A 25,263-nucleotide genomic window follows, 5' to 3' on the forward strand; every position below is an offset into this window, starting at 1 on the left:
CACTGCAGAGGTCCTTCAGAGCTCCTGACATCCTCACCCATGTGCCCAACAGAAAGCCACATTTGACACTCAAGAGACAAAAGGCCTCTGCAACCAGTTGGCCAGATAAGCAGTGAGGTCAAGAGAGGACTGAGGTCACACACCCACGTCAGAATAATAACATTTGCTTGTTTTATCCCAATCCTCCTTCCCCATCACAACACCTGGAGAGTTAAAATGTGAAGACGTGTGAGAAGGAATAATAGACCAGCCCATACGCCTTCCTGAGGCTCATCCATTGATCTCAGGAGGCCTGGAAGGGGTGAGACTTATGTTCTAAACTGGGCAGAGGGTGTATGTTCTATTTTTAATAACAAAAGAATTCTAAATCCAAGGGCTCTTCTTGAAACAGAATGTGTAGATTTGATAGAACATTTCCCTTTGTTGAATAGAAATGATTTAAAAATGCACATTTTATTTGTACCTCATGAAGACTGCCCAAATAAACCAGTTGCAAAATTATATTTATTACAAGGGCAGGGAGTGAGAAAGCAATTCATGTCACACTTAATTGACAGATAATAGATTGCAAACCCTTTCACTTGTAGTAGTATCTGAGGATAGCCAAAGGAATTCTGGATATAAATTACCCTGAACATCTCTGATGGCAGAACTCTTTACTGGAATCTTATTTTTAATATATTCAGTCCTTTGGGAGTAAAAATGTCAAATATTACACTCTGCTCTGTTTATTACTTTTCCTTACAGATGGTTCAGGGCATGATAACTTGGGCTTTTGCTGTAGTGACTTGTCTCAGCACAGAAGACCCTTTGGGTGCCATTTGGTGGACTTCTGTTCCCATAATCAAAGTAATAAAAATAATGTAAGCATTCAAAATTTTGAAATTAGTTATTTATTTCATTTATGTATCAAATATTTATTGAAGCTCAAAATGGGTTCTGTTAGGCTCTGTGAGGGGTAAAACATGGCTTAGACACTGATCTCATGGTCAGGATGCTTGTATTTGGTGAGACTCAAGATGTACAGTTATAACAAGAAGGCAAGGTGGAAAGTGTTCAAAGGTACCTTAAAAGGGATGTGCTCTTAGACCAGGAAGTGGGCTCCTAGACTGGGCTCTGAGTTTTCAAGGACCTTGTTTTGGTCTCAGGGGACATGCCTGAACTTCTTTCTCCTGGACTATGTTTTGACTGTCTAAGATCCAAGAATCTCATACAAAGATGGCCCCCTATTCATTTTCCAGGTGAATCCTGCACAGCTGGTGTACATTGGGTTGGCTGAAGGAGTGGCCAAGGGATGGCTGTTTGCAGAGATTATGGACAGATCTTGAAAATGTGGGCTACCACTCTTGCACTGCCTTTAACAATTTATTAGCTTAATTAATAGCTTTTACTATTTAGACTATGTTATGAGGGGCTCCAATTATCTTTGCCTGAGGGACCTACAGATACTAGGGTATAGGTTGGCCTGGGTATGGTAATTCAGGAGGAGGGGAACTATCTGGAAGTTTCACTGTGAAAGTGGAGCCTGACCATGCAGAGGTAGGGGAATAGGGGAAGAGGAATTGCTGGTAGAGGGAAATCACACCCAAAGGCATGGAGACTCAAAGTGCCGATAATATGTGGAAAGTCTGGCTTTCCTGGGCATCAAAAATGGAAGAGTAGCAACTGAAGTTATAAAAGGAGAAGGAGACGAGATCATGGACTGTGAGTGAAGACTTAGAGAAGTGTCTTGTATTCTCAGCACAGGAGAATCCATTTAGAGGGACTGACACATCTAACATTCACATCAGCAAGTGAAGGCTTTTGAACTTCTTTCTGTAGGCAATGAGGTGCCATTGTTAAGTTTGATCAGCTTTGGTATGAGCAAATCTGTATGCATGAAACTCTGGTTTGCCATGGTGATGGCAGGTGGGAAAGACTGGAAGGGTGGAAAACAGTGAGCAGGCAACTATATAGAGCAGAGCAATGATAGCAGGTGAAAGTGAGACATATTACAAATAATGGAAAAAAGGCTGGAGGCAGTGCCTCACACTTGTAATCCTAGCACTCTGAGAGTCTGAGGCAGGAGGGTTGCTTGAGTTCAGGAGTTCAAGACCAGCCTGAGCAAGAACAAGACCCCCATTTCTACTAAAAATAGAAAAATTAGCTTGATGTTGTGCTGGGCACCTGCAGTCCCAGCTTCTGAGGAAGCTAAGGCAAGAGGATGTCTTGAGTCCTGAGTTTGAGGTTGCTGTGAGCTATGATGACAGCATGGCACTCAACCCCAGGGTGACAAAGTGAGACTCTGTTTAAAAAAAAAGGCAGAAGAAAGAAAGAAATAATGGAAGGTGCCTGTAGCTCACCAGCTAGGGCGTCACATACACCGGAGCTGGGGGGTTTGAATCCAGTATGGGCCTGCCAAACAATGACAACTACAACCAAAAAATAGCTGGGCATTGTGGCGGGCACCTGTAGTCCCAGCTACTTGGGAAGCTGAGGCAAGAGAATCGCTTAAGCCCCAGAGTTTGAGGTTGCTGTGAGCTGTGACGCTGCTACAGCACTCTACCTAGGGCAACAGCTTGAGACTCTGTCTCAAAAAAAAAAAAAAAAAAGAAACAATGGAAAAGAAGAAATTGGTAGAAAAATAAATAAAAAGTGACCGCAAGACTTTGTGTGAACCTTTGGTGGCCAGCTAACCATCTTTGCTGTGCCAACACAGAAGAGTGACAAGTTCAGTCCTGAGACTACACTGTACACTCTATGGGTGGTGGATGGTGGGATGCGATGAGGTGTAAGAAAGACATTGGACATGGGTACATGGCTTCAAGTTTGCACCTGTTCCTTAGCATAAACAATCACCCACTCATTTTGTTATGAGTTTTCAACAGTTTGTGCACAGTACAAACTGTGCAATATGAGGACCCATAGGATATAAAGCACAGACATCGCAGATACAACATAAACCTCCATTTCTAGGGTCATCATCTATTCCATCTCAAGCGTTTTTTTTTTTTTTTGTACAGAGTCTCACTACCGTCCTCAGGTAGAGTGCCATGGCGTCACACGGCTCACAGCAACCTCTAACTCTTGGGCTTACGCGATTCTCTTGCCTCAGCCTCCTGAGCAGCTGGGACTACAGGGGCCCACCACAACGCCCGGCTATTTTTTGGTTGCAGTTTGGCCGGGGCTGGGTTTGAACCCGCCACCCTCGGCATATGGGGCTGGCATCCTACTCACTGAGCCACAGGCGCCGCCCCATCTCAAGCTTTGTAATAATTCATATGCCTAATGGCTTGGAGGCTACCAACAGTGATAATTATGTGTGAAGACAGAGGAGAACTTGTATCATGGAGCAGACATTTCTAAGTTGCTAACTAACCTTTCCCAAGCAGAACACAGAAATAAGAAGATACGTCAGCTGCATGGCAGGAGAGTTGACTGGGTCCAGTTTATCTCAACACATACAGGCTTTGCACTGGCGTTTCCTGGACTCATTGTCATTCCCTTCTGTCCTGCAGGCTCTCTAAACACAATCATTTGAATATTAAGCTTATTCTTCGCTTATATTCCATTATGTGATAAGTCTCAACCCAAACCATCTCTGAACTGTTAGATTCTGGCCAGTTGCACAATCCAGTGTGCACACCTCTGCACGCCCAGAGTCCTCCTGCCTTTCTGCAAACATCGCTCTGTGGGGACTACTTAGGCAGCAGTTTTTAATTGGGTGGCTAGTGTGGAAACTGCCCCAGAGTCTGCTTCCTCCGCATCTTCTAGAAGGGGAAAGCGTAAGGTTTTTAAATGGTGTTCTAAGACGAGGGCGGCAAAAGCAAAAGAGAAGGCGTAGAAACGCGTCCCGCTGTCAGTTTCGTTCATAACCGCTGGAGCTTTAAGAGTCAGCCGCCTTACACGTAAGCGAAAGCGAGCTGTCGGTGCCCCTGGGTTCCCGGTGGGTGGGGGTGGGGGTTGGAGTGGAAGGTTAACCTCTGCTTGGAGTTAAAGGAACGCAGGAGGTGCGGACGAGCTTGACTATAAGGCTGTTCTGCCGCGCCCCCAAGGCCAACGGGTGGCTCGGCCTAGAGATGTTTATCTCCTTGGAGGCTCATGTCCACCTGGACATCTGCTGACAGGTCAAGTTTCACTAACGCCATATACTTGAGAAAAAACTCCACAAACTACATACTCCAAATCGAGATTTTGCCTTCCTCCCTCTCCTCCTCTTTTACTTTATTATTTTTTTGTACTTTTTCCTTTACTTTAACGCCTTCCTCTCCCTTGGTCAGCAAATTACCCACCCCTACCCTACCCACTGACCCCACTCTGACTCCATCTTTTCATCTCCGAAGGGCTCCGGGGTTCACTCCTCTGTGTCCGGCTCCGGCTTTGCGCCCGCCCCGTCGCCCACAGAAAGTTCTCCCTGCCCTCTTCAAGCTCCCCAGCTTTCCCAGGTGGGGATTCTCACGCCCCAGGTCCAACCTCTGCAGGGCGCTACACGGTGTGGGTTCCCGGCTGGGGTCCCCAGCGACCTCTCCAGCGCCGCCCAGCGTCCCAGCCCTGCGTTAGCCGCGCGGACGCCGCCGCCGCCGCCTCCCGGGTGGCCCGGCCTCCGCGGAGTCCCCGCCCCTGCCCAGCTCCGCCCCCGGCCGCCGCTCCCTGATTGGCCGCGGGACCCCTCCTCCTGGACTCCTCCCCTCCCCTTCGCCCAATGGGCACCACCACCTGGTCCAAAAATTCCCCTGAGGCTACCGAGGGGCTCTGCCATCCCCAGCTCCCGCCAAGCCGCAGTGACTGACCCACCGGGGCACTTCGCTGGGAGGGGACGCGGAGTGGGGAGAGGGAGGAGGAGGGGCGAGAGGTGTAGGAGAGAAAACTTCTGAAAGGAACAGGAAACCTGCCGGGGAGGCGACGGCTGCGGCTCCTCGGGGCTCCAAGGCTGAGCCGGCGGCGGGGTGTCCGCAGCTGCGGTCTCGCTCCTGCCGGGCTACCGGCGCGGAAGCGGAGCTGAGCCGCGGCCCTCGGCGTCCTCCGCCGCCGCTCGCGGCCGCTGCCATCCTGCGCTTCATTCCGCTTCTGCCGCAGCGGCTCCTGGAGAGGGGGCGGCGAGGGCGCGGGGGCGAGGAGGGACGTGCACTCTGGAACATGAAGCAGCATGTCCGATAAAATGTCCAGCTTCCTCTACATAGGGGACATTGTGTCCCTGTACGCGGAGGGCTCCGTCAACGGCTTCATCAGCACCTTAGGGTAAGCTGGAGCCGCGGGCTGGGCAGCGCTCGCGCTCGGTCCCCTCCCAACCCATCCCTGCCCCTGTCGCGCCGTGGCGCGCCCCGGCTACCGCCCGAGGTGGCCGGGCCGGGCAGCGTCTGCGCCGCGGACAGCGCCGTGCGCTCGGCTCGCGCACTCGCTCGCAGGAAGCGGCCCCGAGAGGCGAGACTTTGTCAGCAACTTCGTAATCTCGAGCTCAGAGACACATCAGAAAAGGAGGAAGTGATTCAAGAGCCCTGAGACAGGCCGGGCGAAGAAGACTTCCCTGGCGTCTCCGTGGGTTGTTTTGATTAAATGTGTTTGTTTTCCCTTAAAGGTAAAACAAAACACTCCCTTACCCCCATCTTTTCTCACTACCTCTGTCTGCCCGTTGTGTCTCAGTGACGGCTTTGAAAGAGCAGACGTTAAAAGTCCGTGGCCTTGGACATGAAACTTTTTGTGGTGAGCCAAAGTGTGGCTTTGTCCTGCGGGAGGAGCTCACCGTCCTCTCTTCGCTGAAGTTATTTCCTTTTGGCTTTGTCAAACGGGGACTCGCCTCGCCGTCGTGGGCAGCCCCGGGGGGGCTGTAGCACTGTGACCCTCAGAGGTTTCTGCGGGCCTCCTGGGTTCTAGAACTGAGACCTGCTTTCTCTCCTACCCCGGCCTTGGCCCCTTGAAATGCCGAAACTCTTGGAACTCAGCCAAGTGCAGAGTTCTTGAGATTTGAGTTGCTTTATGAATGGGGCACATATGTATTTATATATATATGTTCAGCCGAACCTCCATAGTTGACCACCTTCCTACACTGACCACCTCCTTAAGCTGACCTAATTTGCATAGACAGGGCACGGGCTGCATGAATGTATCAGTACAGCACGCCTAGTTCCTTATGTTGACCAGTTTGTTACAGCCCCTCGGATGGTCAACTTACAGAGGTTCTGCTATTTACTGTGTATGTAGCTTCCCTGAAGAGAGTCCATAGTGTGCTAACTGGTTAGATGGAACTTCCTTAATTACTGGTGTTTTCTTTCTGTCCTAATTGTGAATACCAGTGTGTAGTTCAGTTGTTCACTGCAATATATTTTGATTCACAGGTATTTTTTTGTTACCTCATGGTCTCAGCACGTAGACCCCCTAGTCTTAAAGATTTTAGATTGTGGAACTGGTGTTTCTACCCACGGCTGGTTACTACTTTTACCTGTCAGGTTTTGGGGCACATGACTTTAACCCGCAGAGTCCCTGGACCTTGACTGCAAACTGTGTTACAGGTTTTGGGGCACATGACCTACCTAAGGGAGTGCTGCCTTGTCAGCCCTGGGACGTGACAGTCATCAGTACTTCCACAGTTCCTGTTATTGGTGAATCTCTTCTTATGGGTGAAAGAAGGGAGGTAGATTTCGTTTCATCTCCTTTTGATGGATGTTCTTTGTTGGTGAAACTAAAGCATGGAATAACAGGGAGTGCTTATCCTGGGTTTTAAATCTTGAGCTGCCATTGTTTCTGAGAGCATTCATGCCTCACATTCAGCTTGTGAGTCCGTAAGAACATGTTGCACATGGACTGTGCTGCACCTTACCTTCCAAAGGCTCGGTAGGTGTGGGTTATAGTGGTTACACAGGAGGAGCTCCAGGGACAGAATGCTTGGGGTTCAAATTCTGGCTCTTTCACTTGTAAACATGGTAACCCAGAGTAGGTTACATAATCTCTCTGTGATTTGGTCTGTTCAGTTCTAAAAAGGGGAATAATAATAGTTTCTACCTCACAGGGTCATGCTGAGGAAGAAGAAAGTTAATATTTTATTTGTAAGGTGCTTAGCAGTGTACGCTGTGCATAAAAAGCACTTATGGAAATGTTAGCTTTCATAGCAATTACGTGTATCACTATCTTGGTGACTGTGAACATTAGTTATATTTGTGGACAAAATAATAAAAGGGTCTAGGCATACAGTGTAAAGACCTAGACAAAGAAAAGAATATATTTTTTGTAGCATCTTACGCAGCAAAAGTATGCATATTAGGTAACTTATAAAACCAATCACTAGGAGGGGTATCGATGGTCAGTCAGGAAGCTGAAACTGTTAGCAGTGTAGAATAGGCCTTGCTTAGGAAACTGAGGTGAAGAGAAATGAAGTGATTACCTCAAAGAACAGAGGGCATTAATGCCAAAAGCTAGAACCTTATGTCCAGATTCCCAGCCATGTGTGCTTTTTTTGGTTACATATAATAATCTTTAAACCTTGAGAAAAATAAGGTTATATAATCTTTAATGTAGCATACCAATTGTTTTTTTTTTTTGGAGACAGAGTCACTGTGTCTCCTTGGTAGCATGCCGTGGCGGCACAACTCATAACAACCTCAAACTCTTGGGTTCAAGCGATTCTCTTGCCTCAGCCTCCCTTGTAGCTGGGACTATAGGTGCCCCCAACAATGCTTGGCTATTTTTGTTTGTTTGTTTGTTTAGCAGTCTTGGGCTAGGTTGGAACCCACCAGCTCCGGTGCATGTGGCCAGTGCCCTAACCACTGAGCTACAGGCACCGAGCCAGCATACACATTTGTATAAATATTTCTTATTTGTATTTACTATGTCTTGTGTTTTAAAAGTTGCCTTAGATGTTTTTATTCAGTGTATTATTCTTCATGAACTGAGTCTTGTTCATATGATGAGGCCTTCATGCAGTGGGATTCTAAGGTGAAGAAAGGCCTTTGGGAATGCTGCCATTGGTGAGAGATGGTTCTTTGATTGTATCATCTTTTGATTGGACCAGATAGACAGCTCAGAGGTCAGATAACTTTGTAGTACTTTATAAGCTAGGATTTGGGTATGGCCATCCTTTCCTCCTGGTACTTGCTTCTGTAACATCTTTTCAAAGGACAGTTACAGCAGAAGTCCTCACTGATCTGCCCTGATGCAATCTCCTGGCCTTCACTGAAGAGAATCCAAAGGGTACTGGAGCAGCATGATGGATGCTTGTCTAAGACTTAAATGGGTTCTGTGTTGAGAGAATCCTTGTAGAATAATTAGGGCAAACTGTAATTTACAAGCGCTATGATTTCTCTCTCTACAGTAGTAGTATCGTGACATTTATGATACATGAAAATTTAGCACTTTTTGCTTTAAAAAAGTGCAGCCCAGAAAACATGTTGGGAATACCAAATAGAATTAAACCTGAAATTATTAATTATCTCATTCATGAACATTTCCAAATTCTGTTGTATATGATATATGCAAATAATGTTGCAGGAACTTCTAAGTTGCTTTCAGAAAGCATCTGGTACTTTCTTTAAAAAAGCTCATTTAATTTCTAAAGGGAAAATGCTGTTCATTTTCTGTTCTTCTAAATATTACATTTAAACCTCATATAAGAGAGAACATGAAACTTTAGAGGAAAGAAGTGAAATTTGTTTTCCTGACCATAAATCTCACATGTCAACTGAACTATCTTGACTCTTGTGCCCAGACAGGTAATTTTGTTCATGGCTTCTTGTAGTCCTCTGCTGTGTACCTCCAGCCATCAGAGTGTGCATTTCTGTGGGAGTTGTTAGATAAGAAGATGCTAAAACTAAGATTTGAACTTAACAACTAAACTAAAATTTTATTTATTTATTTTTTTTATTTTTGGCCGGGGCTGGGTTTGAACCCTCCACCTCCGGCATATGGGACCGGCGCCCTACTCCTTGAGCCACAGGCGCCGCCCTAAACTAAAATATTTTATCATAACTTAAAACTGACATAGTTTATGCTCATTTCATTGATTTTTATTAACACGTAGGTAGTTTTCAAAGTTAGAGATTCTGTTTATAAAATAATTTTCTAAAGTTCGGGGATGAAAAGTTTCAATTTTTAAGAAATAATCCTATTTAATTTCATAATGATGCCACAGACTATAATGTCTGATGATTTTATTTCATTTACTTATTTATTTTTGAGACAGAGTCTCACTCTTGCCCTGAGTAGAGTGCTATGGCATTGTAGCTCACAGCAACCTCAAACTCTTGGGCTCAAGAGATCCTTTTGCCTTAGTCTCCCGAGTAGCTGGGACTATACATGTCCAGCACCAGCCCCTGCTGGTTTTTCAATTTTTAATAGAAATGAGGTCTCGCTTTTGCTTAGGCTGATCTCCAATTACTGAGCTCAAGTGAACCACTTGTCTTGGCCTCCCAGAAAGCTAGGATTACAGGTATGTCTGATGCTTTTATCCTGAGAAATTATGATTATTTTGGTCAAAACTGACATTGAATTTTTTTTTTTTGTGGTTTTTGGCCGGGGCTGGGTTTGAACCCACCACCTACGGCACATGGGACCGGCACCCTACTCCTTGAGCCACAGGCGCCGCCCAGACATTGAAGTTTTTTAAATAGTCATGCTTGGTTTTGATGTTTAAGACTTTCTTTAGACTGGGAAACCATATTTTTAGGAGTTACAAAGTTCATGGAAGGTTATCCCCATGCCACATGGAATCTTATCTGGGCACATGTTGGGGTAGCATCCTCAATTGTTAGCTCTTAGTATAATTGGGAGATATTTATTTTGCAAGTTGGTTTTAAGGCTATGAAACCAAAGTGGCATGGTAGCTGTAGTTTTTCGTTACATTGTTGTAGGGTCATTATTTGTTCCCTTTCTGTATCAAAGTGTGTGCACTTATGTTGAATTTTGTTCCTCTTCTGTTAGTTGGAGGTCTGTTGGCCTGCTGATTAGCCACGTGGCCTTGTCCACATCATTTATTCTTTTTTCATATCAGCATGTCTTCCTAGAGATTAAGAAGGAGAATAGATACTGTTTTCCCCACACCTGCTTGGGGGTATTAAAAAGTGAGCGAAAGACTCCTTTTTAAGAAAGTTCTTAGAAAAATCTACATTATCCTTTTATTTTTGATTGTAAAATTACAAACTTTCTTCAAAAGCATATGAATTGTTAAAGTGAATCAGATTGGAGACATTGGCATTGTATATATTTAGCCAAAATTTGTTCTGCTGTAAGATAAAGACTCAACAGAAGAGCTAAAAATTAGACGAGTTTTTGATTTCCATTTTAGCTCTTCATCCATCTGACACTTTTAGCAGCATGATGATTTTTCAAATTCAGCTTAGGAAGGTAGTAAGAACTGAGTATTTGAGGATATACATTGTTATTATGTAGCTTTTGGGAATTTTTGCAGTAAGGCAATAAATTTTTCAACTGAAAAAAAGCTATGGGGTTTCACTGTATTTGAGGTTAGCAGGCCCCTTTTGATGGCTTTCTGACTGGAGGTGGGGGAAGATTTTCTGAGACTCTGTGACCTTGCTTCTCAGTTTGATTTCTTAATCTGTACAAAATGTGAATGCCCCAGTTGTGAAGATTTGTACTCTTCCTTTAGCCAGTAGGTACATAGTGTTTTTGAAACTCGAATTGTTGCAAAATGAGTTGTAGTTATTGTTCTCTTAGATATACAGGCGCCAGGGGCCTGGTTTGTATTTCCTAATTTGGGAAATACTTGTATTGACTTATGGAAAGGGCTTTGCATCCTACAGAATGAAATGATGGTGAATGTATTTCAAATAAACTGATTTTTTTTCTATGGGTACATCTTAGGTTTGTACTTTTTATGTTTCTTTTAAAAGGGAAGAAGGGAGTTTTGGGATATGCCGTACAATTTCAAAGGCAGTGTCAAATGTCCTCTTCCCTGATTTTCTCTTTCCTGGGATTTGTTTCCTCTGTTTCTGCCACATCTGACAGCAGATGTTCATATTTCTGGATCCACTGACTTCAACAATGTCTGGCTGCCACAGAGTGGGAACTGAGCAAAACAGAGTTGGATGTTGGGATAGTAGAGTCAGTAAGAAGCGGGTCATTCCTTCCTTGGCTGTTCTGTGCATGGTTGAGAGGTTAGTAAAGGAAAAGTGTGTGTATCTCTGTATGGTTGAGGTTAGTACATGAAAAGTGTGCCAGCATATCTACTTGTGTGTGTATGTCTGTGTAAGTGTAAGCTGTTGCTACTTCGGCTTGAGGTTTCTTCTCTGGATCTTCTCAGAACCAACACCTACGAGTTGAGGTCTCCAGAAACTGCCAAATGGTCACCAGTTGATGCACTAGCTCCAAAACATCATAATGTTCTCTCACAGTGCCACAATATTGTGGCCCTTATTTTTACTTCCTGCTTGATTTTATCCAATGCAATTAACTTTCCCCTTTTCCATTCTTTTGTTTATAGTTCAGTTATGGTTGTTAAGTAGGATGATGGCAGGGGTATGGTCCATAGTTTATAATTCCTACTAAATTCCTTAGAGGAGTGGGACGATACTTTAACTGCTTACATTATATTGTTCCCAATTAGAGTTGCTGAATTTCTTTTCCTAATCTTTTCTTCCTGCTAAACTTTTTGGATGTTTAAACATTTGCGCATTTGTTTTATTATCTTTTCTTTCTTATTTAATTCTACTATTCTTTTATATTTTAAAAATATTTCCCACAGTTGGACTGTTTCATCAGTGGGGAGTTATAGATGAAGTGTGGAATGGTTATTGTCAACTTTTATTTTTGTATAAGAAGTGTTTAGTATCTTCCAAATAGAACCCTACCAGCTAATAGCCATTGCTTCCTGCTATTACCAGGCATATGACTTAGCTTTGTTTTGGCTAAGGCAGATGATAATATGATAAAAATATAAAAGTCCATTGGACATTTGCATGTGTGTTCAGAGAGGAGGAGGAAGATGATAGAATCTTAAATACCAAGTTGCTTTGGAAAGTCTTAAGTGTTAGGAGGGTGATAGTGTGGAATTTAAAATCAGCTCAAGTAAAAAGACAAGTTTTTGAAGTGGTGAACATAAACTCTATTTTAAGCTGAAAGGTCAACTATTTCTTGAACCTAAGAGTCATTCCATAAATAACAGCTTTTGGACCCTCTCTGGCAGTGAGAGCTCAGTTAGGTAAACAACCCTTCCTCCTCAAGTGCCTCTGATGGCTTTGATGGAATTGACTTCAGAGGCAACTGCTTGGCTTCGTTCTTGGCTTAATAACCAAAGCTTTTTTTTTTTTTTGTATAATTTTCACTTTTCACAATCATGTTTTCCCTTTGGAATTGTTCTTGTACAGATAGTGTGTGGATAACTTAGAGAATGTAGACAGAATACATATATTCAAACTTTAAGAACTGAATTCCAGGTAGAGGGCGTGTCCTCATATATAAATATAAAAGAAGTAAGAGAGGACTTTTATGAAAATTTTGTAGTATAATGACAGTGATTTTTACCATTTTAAAAATATTATAGCTTGATGTAAGGGATCACTGGTTTATAATCAGATGTCTGAAATAATTCATTTGATGGATAAAACTGTGTACCTTTCAAATGTGCAATGCCTTCTTTTGGTGTTATCTTTTGACTCCCATGCTGAGTTTGATGGGAAAGTTTTAAAATATATACCTTTGGAAAACCACGATTTTAGTAAAAAATATTCAAAACAGTATACATGCAAAATTAGAACAGCATGGGGCAGCGCCTGTGGCTCAGTGAGTAGGGCGCTGGCCCCATATGCCGAGGGTGGCGGGTTCAAACCCAGCCCTGGCCAAACTGCAACAAAAAAATTGCTGGGTGTTGTGGCGGGTGTCTGTAGTCCCAGCTGCTCGGGAGGCTGAGGCAAGAGAATCGCGTAAGCCCAAGAGTTAGAGGTTGCTGTGAGCCGTGTGACGCCATGGCACTCTACCCGAGGGCGGTACGGTGAGACTCTGTCTCTACAAAAAAAAAAAAAAAAGAATTAGAACAGCATATTAGTAGTGGTTGACCTTGAGTAGTAAGTGAATGGGTGATTTTAATTTTAACATTAATATGTCTTGTATTTCTCAGATTTTATATGTTTCTTTTATCTTTTTGGTCTTTTTCTGTGTGTATATGTTTTTTAATTAGCCATCTAGAATCAGGAAGTTAACTAAAATGAAAAATGATGTTTTTAAGGATTCTTCAATTTCTTATTTACTGTTAATAGCAATATTTACCTTAAAAAGCATAAATAAAGTATTTCCCTGGTCATGGTCAGTGGAGGAAAAGCCACAAACTAGGCAACTGCATATTGCTGAAATAGATATATTAAACATATGGCTGGGTGTGATGGCTCACACCTGTAAGCCTAACACCTTGGGAGGCTGAGTCAGGAAGATCGCTCGAGGCCAGGAATTCTGAGACCAGCTTGAGTAACATAGTAAGACCCTTGTCTCTGCAATTTTGAAAAATTAAAAAAATACATAGCTGGGCGGCACCTGTGGCTCAGTTGGTGGGGCACTGGCCCCATATACAGATGGTGGCGGGTTCAAACCCGGCCCCGTCCGAACTGCAACCAAAAAATAGCTGGGCATCGTGGCGGGCGCCTGTAGTCCCAGCTACTTGGGAGGCTGAGGCAAGAGAATGGCTTAAGCCCAGAAGTTGGAGGTTGCTGTGAGCTGTGTGATGCCACGGCACTCTACCAAGGGCCATAAAGTGAGACTCTGTCTCTACAAAAAAAAAAAAAAAAAAAAATACATAGCTTGGGTGTGGAGGTGCATGCCTGTCATCTCAGATACTTGGAAGGCTGAGGTAAAAGGCTCTCTTGAGCCCGGAGATTTGAGGTTGTAGTGAGCTATGATGATGCCACAGCAGTCTAGCCTAAGCAAGAGTGTAAAAAAAGAAAAAAGTTTGCTCTTGGTAATTATCGGTACTTTAAAATGTATTATGGAAAAGTGGTCAGTAATGTTGAGCAATTAGGTTGGTTGATTTAATTCATGCAGTAAATATATACTGATGGTTACTGACTTACAATGGTTCCTTGGTTTGATTTATGAATTTTTAACTTAGGATGGTGCCAAAGTGATACACATACATACATTCATAAATGTAGAAACTATTTCAAGTCCCTGTACAACCATTCTGTTCTTCACTTTCAGGACAGTATTCAATAAATTTACATGAGATAACCCAATACTTTATTATAAAAAGGGTTTGTTTTAGATGATTTGGTCCAACTGTAAGCTAGTTTAAAATGTTCTGAGCACATTTACGGTAGGGTGGGCTAAGCTTTGAAGTTTGGTAGGTTAGGTGTCTTAAATGACAATGATATTGTCAGTATACAATGGGTTTATTGGGCTGTAACCCTGTTGTAAGTCGGAGAGCACTGGGAGTCTTTTATTTTAGAAGTCCGTTTACATGTGTAAGAAATATGCATTTTAGCCTGGCCAACTTGTTCATTTTAGTTATTTTAGTACTCACCTCAAAACTTTTACTACCTGAATCAACTTATATAGCATTAGTTTATGAGGGGATTTTTTTTTTTTTTTGCGATTGAAATAAATTGACTAAATTTTTTTTCAATTAAGTGTTTTTTTTTTGTTGTTGTTGTTATTGCAGTTATTGGCTGGGGCTGGGCTTGAACCCGCCACCCTCGGCATATGGGGCCGGCACCCTACTCCTTGAGCCACAGGTGCCACCCTCAACTAAGTGTTTTTATTGACTATCTTTGAAATGGATAGATCAGCTTTTTCAAAATTCAAATTAATAATTGGTTAACAAGAGCTATTACATAGTTTATACCAACTCACCCAACTTCACTCCAGACTTGAATTAAAAAATCAGATAAAATATCAGTGTATTTAGAGAAAGCTAGAATGGAAAGTTTGTATACACTGTGAATCAAGTGCATGTGACGACCCTGGTATATGCTGATGCATGCTGCAGGTTGTCTTTTTAGTTCATTCAATAAGTATTTCTTGAGTCCTTACTATGTGCTGAGGATACACATGTAAAAAGATGCCAGATATTAAGCTGTTTTAATCACCTCAATTAATTATTACTATTATTATTATTATTTAGAGATGAGGTCTCACTATGTTGCCCAGGCTGCACTGCAGTAGATTTTTAGAGGTGTATTCAGAGTGCACTGCAGCCTTGAGAGGCCAAGAGATCCTCCCACCTCAGCCTCCCCTGTAACTGGGACTACCTGGGAGGCTGAGGATTAAATACTTGTGAAATTAATGTAGTAATTATTTAGGAATGGAGATAAGACTGGTATTGAATAACTGCAATGTAAAGCAGTTCTTTTCAAATACCCAAAAGATGTTTAAAAACAGTATCATAGGAAATCAGAAGAGTCACATTCTTTCTTTCCTGCCTGGGATGACCTGAGGGGCTTCAAGGAGGAGATGGCACTTAAGTTGAACTTTGACATATCATTAGGTTGGATTATTTGTCTCAAATCTATGCCAATAATTGATCATGTATTCTTGGTATTTTTTTTCTTATATGTCAAAAAAAATGGGTGAAATTTTACTATTTTAATTGCTCCAGAAAACAGAAGCAAACAATTTAATTTTATTGAGATAAGCAAAACGGAATAAATAATTTGAGAACCTATTTTATGCTTCTTTTCCAAATGTGAGAGGTGTAAGCTGGGTTCAGACCCTCTGAGTTTAGTAAAACTGCTTTTAGCCTTTCCCAGGTATACTGAGTTTACTGAGACCTAACGAGGCCAGGAATGTAAAAACCCAGTCAGGAAGAAACTTGGTGATTATTTAGGAGAATTTATACACTGTATCCAGCCCCTTTTATTATACTTTTAACTCTTTTTTTTTTCCTGGTTTCTTTCCATCTCCAGTGCTTCATAGATTCTTCAAGAATCATGAACTTAAGAGTCTTACTGATTCTGAAAACTTTGGCAGTAAGGACAGCTTTCCAATTAAAATAGTTACTAAAGATTTTTTTTTTCTTCGCTTCATACTGCATATGGCTGTTCAACACACACACACAAACATAAATGCATACACACACATATGAACTCATGTTCTCACTTGGTTTAAAATATCCTCCGGTAGGGAGTCCTTTATGCTCTTCTTTTCCTTTTGGTGTTTTAACAAGAGATATAGGCCATAGATAGTCTCCTGAATGCAGGGAGGACTAAGGAAGTGAACAAATTATAATCTAAGTTCCTATCTATTAAATTCTTAGAATTCAAACATGTTACTGAGGTTCTCTCTATTACTAAGATGTCTGAGTCACTGTTAAAATCTTATCATAAAAATATCTCTGTTATAGATTACAAAGAGCTGGACTTTTATTGTATACGAGTTATTCAAGAGAATTCTTTAATAGAGTAGTAGAGAAAACTTGGGAGTTTCTTTCTTTTGTTTTTTAGAGACAGGGTCTTGCTCTATTACCTAGGCTGGAGTGCAGTGGCATAATCATAGCGCATTCCAGCCTTGAACTCCTGGCCTCAAGGGATCCTCCTGCCTTAGCCTTCCATGTAGATGAGATTGCAAGCATGCCCCACCAGGCCTCGTTAATTAAAAAAAAAAAATGTGTTTACAGGAAGAGGCTAGTTTGGAACTACTGGCCTCAAATGATACTCCCTTCTTAGCCTCCTGAGCAGCTGAGACTGCCAGCTAAAACTAGGTTTTCAATGAAGCATTTCCTGGTTATCCAGCCCTCTGAGACCTTGTGGTAATGGCTAATGGTGAAGCAATCCTAAGGACAGATGCTCCTGCTCTCCATGTGTTACCTCCTAGTGAAAAGATAATTCTTAAAAAAAAAAATATGCAGGGAATTTATATTCATCATCAGAGCTAAACATAAGGCCCAAATGACCAAATAAACAAACAAACACACCAAAAATGAAAAAAAAAACAAGACTGGTTCAAAAGTCGTTAGTTTTCTAGAGGCAAAGCAACATGTATTATTAGTAAAAATGTCAGAGAATACAGTGCTGTCCAACTCATAAGCCAACACACGTTTAGTTAAGTTGCAAACCTGTAGTGAATTGCCTTGGAACTCTTGAAAAACATCTCAAAAGACTCCTTTGCTGTCCTCATTCTTACTGTCTGATCTCAAAAGCTCAGAAGATTTGGAAAGCCATGGATATTTGTATATGACTTTTCCCACATGGATAAAGCTGAGTAATTGAAAGACTATATTATATTAGAAGTGATATAATTACTGTGTTGGTAAGGAGCAGAAACCATCTCTGACTACTTTAAGCCAAGAGGAAATTTATTGTGAGGATTCTGGAGAAGCTCCAAGGAATTAAATGATGAGCTCAAGAAGGAGCATAGGGAAGGCAGAAACCCCTGGCTACTGTGGAAATCGCAATAGCAGGACTTCCTCTCTGGGTCCCATCATTCGTGTGACTCGGGTCTAGCAATTCCCATGTTCTGTGTCCCTTTTCTTAAATTTCAAATGATGGGGTGACAGAATTTGGCCCCACTTGATTAGGATTAATCATTTATGTCTGTAGAGGCAAAGTCACGGTGCCCTGACCTGGCTCCTTGGGAAATCTCTGCGAGCAGGGCTCTAATTTCTGCCTGCTTCTGGCACAGTGTAGGCATGAAGGACAGAGGACAAACAGGTCCTGGTGAGAGCTGGACTTCACTGCGAAGGAGGCAAGTTAACAGTAACATTATGCACCTTTTAAAATAAATTGTGGTTAAAATATACATAACATAAAATTTATCATTTAAAACTTAATTTTAAGTATACAGTTCAGTGGCATTAAGTTCATTCACGACGTTGTATAACTGTCCCTACTGTCCATTTCCAGAACTTTTCATCATCCCAAACAGAAACTCTGTACCCTTCCAGGGGTGTCCAACCTGCGGCCTGTGGGTGGTGTACGGATTATTTGAGGCCCGTTTTGCTTATCTGTGGTGTTGGACATGGTGAAAACGATGTATGGATTTTTTTTTTCTTGCTAGTCAGCTTTCGTTAGTGTTTGTGTATTTAATATGTGCCCCAAGATAACTCTTCCTCCAATGTGTGGCAGGAAAAAAACAGGTTGGACACCCCTGCTAGGCAGTAAATCGCCATTTTCTCCGTCCCCTGCCTCTAATCTAACTTTACCTCTAATCTACTCTCCGTCTCTGTGAATTTGTCTGTTCTAGGTTCTTCATGTAAGTGGAAACATACGATATTTGTCCTTTTTTGGTTGGCGATTTCACCTATCATAATGTTTGTAAGGTTCATGTTGTAGCGTGTGTCAATACTTTGTTCCTGTTCATTGACAGGTAATAATTCCATTGTAAGGGTAGCACGTTGTGTTCACTCACACATCTGTTGATGGACATTCGGGGTGTTTCTGCTTTCTGTGTATTATGAATCATGCTGCTATGAATATTTATGTATAAGATTTGGTGTGACATATTTATTTATTTTTTAAATTTTATTTATTTATTTATTTTGAGATAGCCTCACTCTGTCACCCTGGGGTTGAGTGCTATGGCATCTTCATGGCTCACAGCAACCTCAAACATTTGGGCTCAACTGATCCTCTTGCCTCAGCCCCCTGAGTAGCTGGGACTACAGGCGCCTGCCACAACTCTTGGCTAATTTTTCTATTTTTAGTGGAGACAGGGTCTCTTTCTTTCTCAAGCTGCTTTTGAACTCCTGAGCTCAAGTAATCCACTTGCCTCAGCCTTCCAGACTGCTAGGATTACGGGTGTGAGCCACCGCGCCTGGCCAACATGTTTTTAATTCTTTGGGGTATATACTTAGCATTGGAATTTCTGGGTCATGTAATGACTCTGTTTAACATTTTACCTCAACCTTTCCTGTTCTCTTTACTCTGCGTTACCTGTTCCTCTCATATCATCCTATTACATTTCCTATTTATTTCCTATTTATTTTGTTATCATTTGTCTACCACTGATAGATTGTAAGCTTTCTGAAGGCAGGGGTCTTTTGGTTTTATCAGTGAATATCTCAAGTGCTTGGGTCTATAAATATTTATTAGATGAAAATTTGTTGCATTAACAACAAATATACATATTTTCAAATCTTTATGTAGCTGTTAGCATCACTACCTCTCTGGAGGCTTGGTGCCCATAGCTCAGTGGTTAGGGCACCGGCCACATACACCGAGATAGGCGGGTTCGAACATGGCCCGGGCCTGCTAAAACAACAATGAGTCAAACTGCAAAAAAAAAAAAAGAAAATAGCCAGGCATTGTGGCGGGTGCCTGTAGTCCCAGCTGCATGGGAGGCTGAGGCAAGAGAATTGTCTAAGTCCAGGAGTTGGAGGTTGCTGTGAGCTGTGTGACGCCATAGCACTCTACCGAGGGTGACATAATGAGACCTTGTCTCTAAAACAAAACAAAACAAAACAAACCTTTCTGGAAAAAAGTCAAGTAATTACTATTCTTATTTATTAAATACTTTGAGATCCACAAGCAGTGGATGTATGGTGTCATTAAATCTTGCTATCATCTGTCCTTTAGAAATCTCTTAGGTTGTATCTCTGTGTGTGTGTGTGTGTGTGTGTATATATATATGCCAAGATACATTCATTACTCTGGAAAAAGTAATGTATGCGGCCTTTTTGGATAGCTTGCAGGCTATAGCCATGTTAAAGAAAGGTTGCTATTTCCACAAATTCAGGTTTTGTTTTTACATGTGCAAGGGGTGAATTTGTAAGCATTTTGTGAGACTATTTCTTAATTTAAGATCAGCCCTTTCTCTTGGTGGATAGTATAGAATACATTCAGTGAGACATTTTGTACTTTAAGCTCCTGCTAGAAAAGTTTATTTGCAAAGAATTTGCTGATACGAAGTGCAGAGAGTGGCTGGGATGCTTATAGAACCCGAGAAACAGAATAGAGCATATGACACCTTCGAATTTTTATTGTTAAAATCAGGAATAAATTGTCTGGAAAATGGTAAGTACTTAAATATAGGTTACAGGGAACAAGTGGGCAGTATTTTTGTTCTTTATTAGTTATTGACTAAGTCTATTGTAATGTGTGTTGCCTAAAGCCATTTACAAAAATACATGTTTGGCCAATTGCTTTGAAGAATCTGAAATTTTCCAATATTGTTATTGATTTTTATTCTAGGAATTCTCACTGGTAGCTATGTATAAATGAGCACGTCTTTGAGAGTTATTTGCATATAGTACAAAAAATAAAAGTGAAAAAATATAAACATATACAAATTACAAAATAATTTGAAAAAATAAAATGTCATTCAGTTTCTTCTAGTTCTAACGTGTTATAATCCTTTATGATAGATGTTTAAAAATGTCCTATCTTTAGAAAAGTCACTTTGTAAAGAAAAAGATACCAAATATTGTCAGAGTTTTATTTCATTTCTGTAACATCCACACTAATCTGGTTTAAGTATATCATACCAAATGACGACAGTGACTTAAAAAGTCTAATCAAATCTGATCCAAATCATCAAACACAGTTACATTAGGAAGCCAAAGTAAGTTAATGATTTAAGGATTAGTTACTATGTTTGGCTAAAGTGTTCAAGGTCATTGCTAATATCAGGGACATAACTACTTAAACATTTGCATTTCAAGTACATTTTTGGCTTCAGTCATGTTTTCAAAGAGGATAATTTCAGCTCGGGTTCTTTAAAGTAGGGGGAGAAGGTAAAGAAAAGAATTTTGTTGTTCACAGACTTGTGTTTAGGAATGATAATTAAGTGACGCTTTAAAGTCAAATCAATATTCATGGTCAGTGAAAGTATTAGTTATTAAAAACTTGACTAATTAATCTATCTATGGGATTACTAATACATGAGAAAAGCACGTTTATTTAGCATTCTTCCTTTATTTACCTGACAGGTCATGATTTAATAGTTGAGTTCCAGTTTTAAACCCATGCAAAGAATGAGCCTCCTTTCCTGGTTAGTACAAATGAACTCATTGTTATCTGTTAGGGAAGAAAACAAATGCTCCTTTCCAAAGTCACAGCTGCTAAAGAGTCTCTCAGAAGGTCTTTTAAAATATTATCAAATTACAAATGTAAAAGTGCTTTGTTAATAATTTGGGAATCTGAATAAAGAATTGTTTAGGTAAATTGTCATGCAGAAGTTTTGAGAGGCAATAATTTCTTTGCCAATGGATACTTAAGTTATTGTACAAATATTTTCTGAAGACTAGATCAACATTTATCTTGTACATTTTTTTCAAAATGGATGCTGTAATTAAACCAGTACATTCTAAACGATAGCAGCTGCATTCTTATGTGTGAAGCACATTTAATTTAACAGAATGCATGTTACTTTCAGTTTCTGTATCAGAGATTGTAGTTATTCCTCCTAAATTCATTTTTCCCTTCTTCCACATTAATAGAAGCACTTGAGTTTGTGGTACCCAGAATAAAGACCACATTTTCTAGCCTCCCTTGTAGACAGGTGTGGCCACAAATTACATTTTGCAGTCAGGCCCTTAAAGGAACTTACTCTTCCCCAATCCATTCAAGTGTTTGGAACATGGCATGGAAAGAAGCCATCTTGAATCATGTGGATTTAAGGCAACACTCTGGGAATGATAGGGTGTTAAGAAATGAACCACCTTTCCTAGGTATATACCCAGAAGACCAAAAATCACATTATAACAAAGATATTTGTACCAGAATGTTTATTGCAGCCCAATTCATAATTGCTAAGTCATGGAAAAAGCCCAAGTGCCCATCGATCCACGAATGGATTAATAAATTGTGGTATATGTACACCATGGAATATTATGCAGCCTTAAAGAAAGATGGAGACTTTACCTCTCTCATGTTTACATGGATGGAGCTGGAACATATTCTTCTTAGTAAAGTATCTCAAGAATGGAAGAAAAAGTATCCAGTGTACTCAGCCCTACTATGAAACTAATTTATGGCTTTCACGTGAAAGCTATAACCCAGTTATAACCTAAGAATATGGGGAAGAGGGAGAGGGAGGGGAGGGAGGGGGGAGGATGGGCGGAGGGAGGGTGATTGGTGGGATTACACCTGCGGTGCATCTCACAAGGGTATATGTGAAACTTAGTAAATGTAGAATGTCTTAACACAATAACTAAGAAAATGCCAGGAAGGCTATGTTAACCAGTATGATGAAAATGTGTCCAATGGTCTATAAAACCAGAGTATGGTGTCCCATGATCGCATTAATGTAAACAGCTATGATTTAATAAAAAAAAAAAATAAACGAACCAATTCTCCAATGTCTTCAAATCCTGGCTCTCCTGTATTCTAGCAAAAGATGACACTACATGGGTAGACAAGAGCCAGATAATTATACGTGTATTCCTTATTAGGCAATGTAAAGTCATTAAGTGATTTTCAAGCAGGATTTGACTTTAGAAGGGTAGAACAGTGGTAAAAAGGAAGAGTAGAGGGCTGAAAGTGATAGGCTCAGGAGGAATAGGATGGTTTGTTGACAGAACCCAAAACATACAGCTATACTGTCATCAGAAAAATTAAAGGGGGCGGTGCCTGTGGCTCAAAGGGGTAGGACGCCGGCCCCAAATGCCGGAGGTGGTGGGTTCAAACCCAGCCCTGGCCAAAAAAAAAAAAAGGAAAGAAAAATTGAAGGATGATATCTTTGTTTAGTGTTTCACTTTAGGCCTAGAAAAGATATATGAATTTAAATAGTCACCATTGTTATTGAGGCTTTATTACTTTTGAAAACTGAACATACAGATTTGAAGTTTTTCTTTTTGTTTGCTCACATTTGAATAAAACATCTTATTAGAATAACTTGGGGCTTTCCAGATTTCTGAGACATAAACCTTATCTTGTATCGTACCTCCTTCCTCTAGCTCTCTGCTTTATGCTTACGTGCTTTTTTGCCTTTTATGCATTCTTTTTTTTTGGAAGGGGGACAGAGTCTCACTCTGTCACCCTGGGTAGAATGCCGTGGTGTTATATCTCACAACAACCTCAAACTCTTGGGCTCAAGTGATCCTACTCAGCCTCTTGAGTAGCTGGGACTATAGGCGCCTACACAATGCCCGGCTAGATTTTGTATTCTTAATGGAGATAGGGTCTTGCTCTTGCTCACGCTGTTTTTGAACTCCTGAGCTCAAGCAATCCACCTGCCTTGGCCTCCTAGAGTGTTAGGATTCCTTTTATGCATTCTGAGCTCCCTGTGGCCAGAGGGCCTTTTCTGGTGTTTCTCCCTCTGTGTGGTCACTTTCTCTTTTTGGCTGCATACCTTTCACCTGCTTATTATTTAGATTCCAGCTCTGTGACTCTTCTGTAGGGACTGTCCCTGATCTTGCAGATTGGGTGAGATCCCTTTGCTACACACTCATATGGCACCATATTCTTTTTCTTCTCACATTTATCACAGTTGTTTTAATTTTGATTCTGTCTCTATGAGCACTGAGTAATATTTGTTTCTCCAACTAGACTTTAAACTCTGTAAGGGCAGAGACGGTGTCTGGTTTTGTTCATCATTAGGTCCTCAGGGCCTCTCACAGTATCTGTCACATACAGGTCAAGAAATACGTGAAACGAATAAATATATTTTAGCATATGGTTAAGAGCAACGGGCTTCAGGTTCAGACAAACCTGGTTTCAAATGATGACTCCGCTCCCTCTCATGGTGTGACCTTCAGAAGTTATTTAATACTGAACTCTTCAATTTCCTTATCTATAAAGTGGGATTATTGCCTAGTTTATAGTGTTGTCATGAGATTAATGGGAATTAACATCTGTGAAACAGTAAGCATCCCAGAGCATTAAGCAACTGAGTGTTAAATACATAGAAGCTATTATTATTGTTACTGTTATTACAGTGTATCTGAAAAATCCGCCCAGGCTTTCTCTTTTTTTCCGAGTTTGTTGATGTTATAAAGTTCTGTCTATGTTTATAAATAAATTTTGCAGTATGCCAGTTTTTAAGCTAGTATTTGTTTTGTAGGCTGTTCAAAGGCACACTGCCTTATCTATTATTTATTTTGGTTTTGCTCTTTCTTTTTTTCTTCCTTATTTTGCTAATGCACGTTATGAAATTGTAGGGACTTCTCTTTTTTTTTTGTTAATGGTTTGATGCATGGTATCCTTTTGATGTAATGCAAACACAAAGTGTGTTGACATTAGTACTAGAATTGCTCGGCATATGTGAGTATATACCCTATCTTCTTGGACTAGAATTTTCAAATCTTTTAACACTTTAAAGCTAACAGTTTATTTTAGTTGGTAATATTTTTTACTTGCTAGAAGACAGTAATAAAAAGATACAACAGTTAAAAAAAAATTTTTTTTAATTAAATCATAGCTGTGTTCATTAATGCAATCATGGGGCACCATGCACTGGTTTTATATACAATTTGAAATCTTTTCATCAAACTGGTTAAACAGTTTTATTTATTGAGACCAAACAAGTGTTTGTTTTGGAGCCATTAGAATAGGGTTTTTGCTTAGATTTCCACTGGACAGCTGGTGATACTGTTCCTTCTCTGAGGGAACAAGTATTCCTCTTGTCCAATTCCCTATTGGACAAGAATTCTGATCAAATTTCTATTACCATTATAGGGATTAGCAAAAGCATTTGCTTAGTTCGGATAATTTCATTTTACAAGTAAATACATTTGTTTAGAAAAATGTCAAATTTTAGATAGTATCTAGTCAATTTATGAATACTAATGATTTTTAGATAAAACCATAGGGATTGAAAAGGCGTAGAGTGTATTTTATTCCTGCTTCTTAGATCTGCCTAATGAATATAAATTATTCAAGGCTTAGCCCCTTCTTTTAGTTTTACCGTAAAAGAAGATTTTACTGTTTATTGGAAGCTTAGTATATATGTGTACACAAAGTATTGAAGAATCTTAAAAAATTAATAATGCTTTAAAAAATAATCTACTTTTTAAACTTTTTGTTTGAAAATTTCTCTAAGAGAAAATATTTCCTTTAAACGAACATACATTTTTTATGGTGAAGTTCGAGCCAATTTGCTGTTTGTAGCTGTACTGGAGTAACTGGTGATGGAGAAGAGCTGGCAAAATGCCGTATTGCTGGATGTGACAAAAAACTGGTGTCTCTGAAGATACTACTTTTATTAGTCAGGATTTTTTTTTTTAATAGGCACAGTGTCTTGCTCTGTCATCCAGGTTGGAGTATAGAGGCACGATCATAGCTTACTGCAAAGTCCATCTCCTGGGCTCAAGCCAGACTGTAGATCAGTCTTCCAAGTATCTGGGACTGCAGGTGCATGTCACTAACTCTGGCTAATCTAAACCAAAAATCTTTTGGAGATGAGTGTAACTATGTTGTCCAGCCTGGTCTTGAATTCCTGGCCGCAAGCCATCCTCCTGCCTCGGCTTCTGTACTGAGCCTAGTC

General features: G+C 40.8%; 1 protein-coding gene across 2 annotated transcripts in view; it reads left to right on the forward strand.

The window, feature by feature from the left end:
• Positions 1-3,688: 3,688 nt before the first annotated feature.
• The window catches only part of ITPR2 (inositol 1,4,5-trisphosphate receptor type 2), a 537,798-nt gene continuing 516,223 nt past the window's right edge, over positions 3,689-25,263 (forward strand). Inside the window, exon 1 of one of the 2 annotated variants that reach the window (XM_053554147.1) lies at positions 3,689-3,887. Coding sequence is in view for 1 of the 2 variants with exons in the window: in XM_053554146.1 (XP_053410121.1) it covers positions 5,126-5,217 (92 nt within the window). In the remaining variant the exon portion in view is untranslated. Of the gene's footprint in view, positions 3,888-4,838; positions 5,218-25,263 lie in introns of those variants that run through there. The other variant, XM_053554146.1, reaches the window with a different exon arrangement.

This window comes from Nycticebus coucang, chromosome 12 (genome assembly GCF_027406575.1).
Source record: "Nycticebus coucang isolate mNycCou1 chromosome 12, mNycCou1.pri, whole genome shotgun sequence".
NCBI classification, from domain to species: domain Eukaryota; kingdom Metazoa; phylum Chordata; class Mammalia; order Primates; family Lorisidae; genus Nycticebus; species Nycticebus coucang.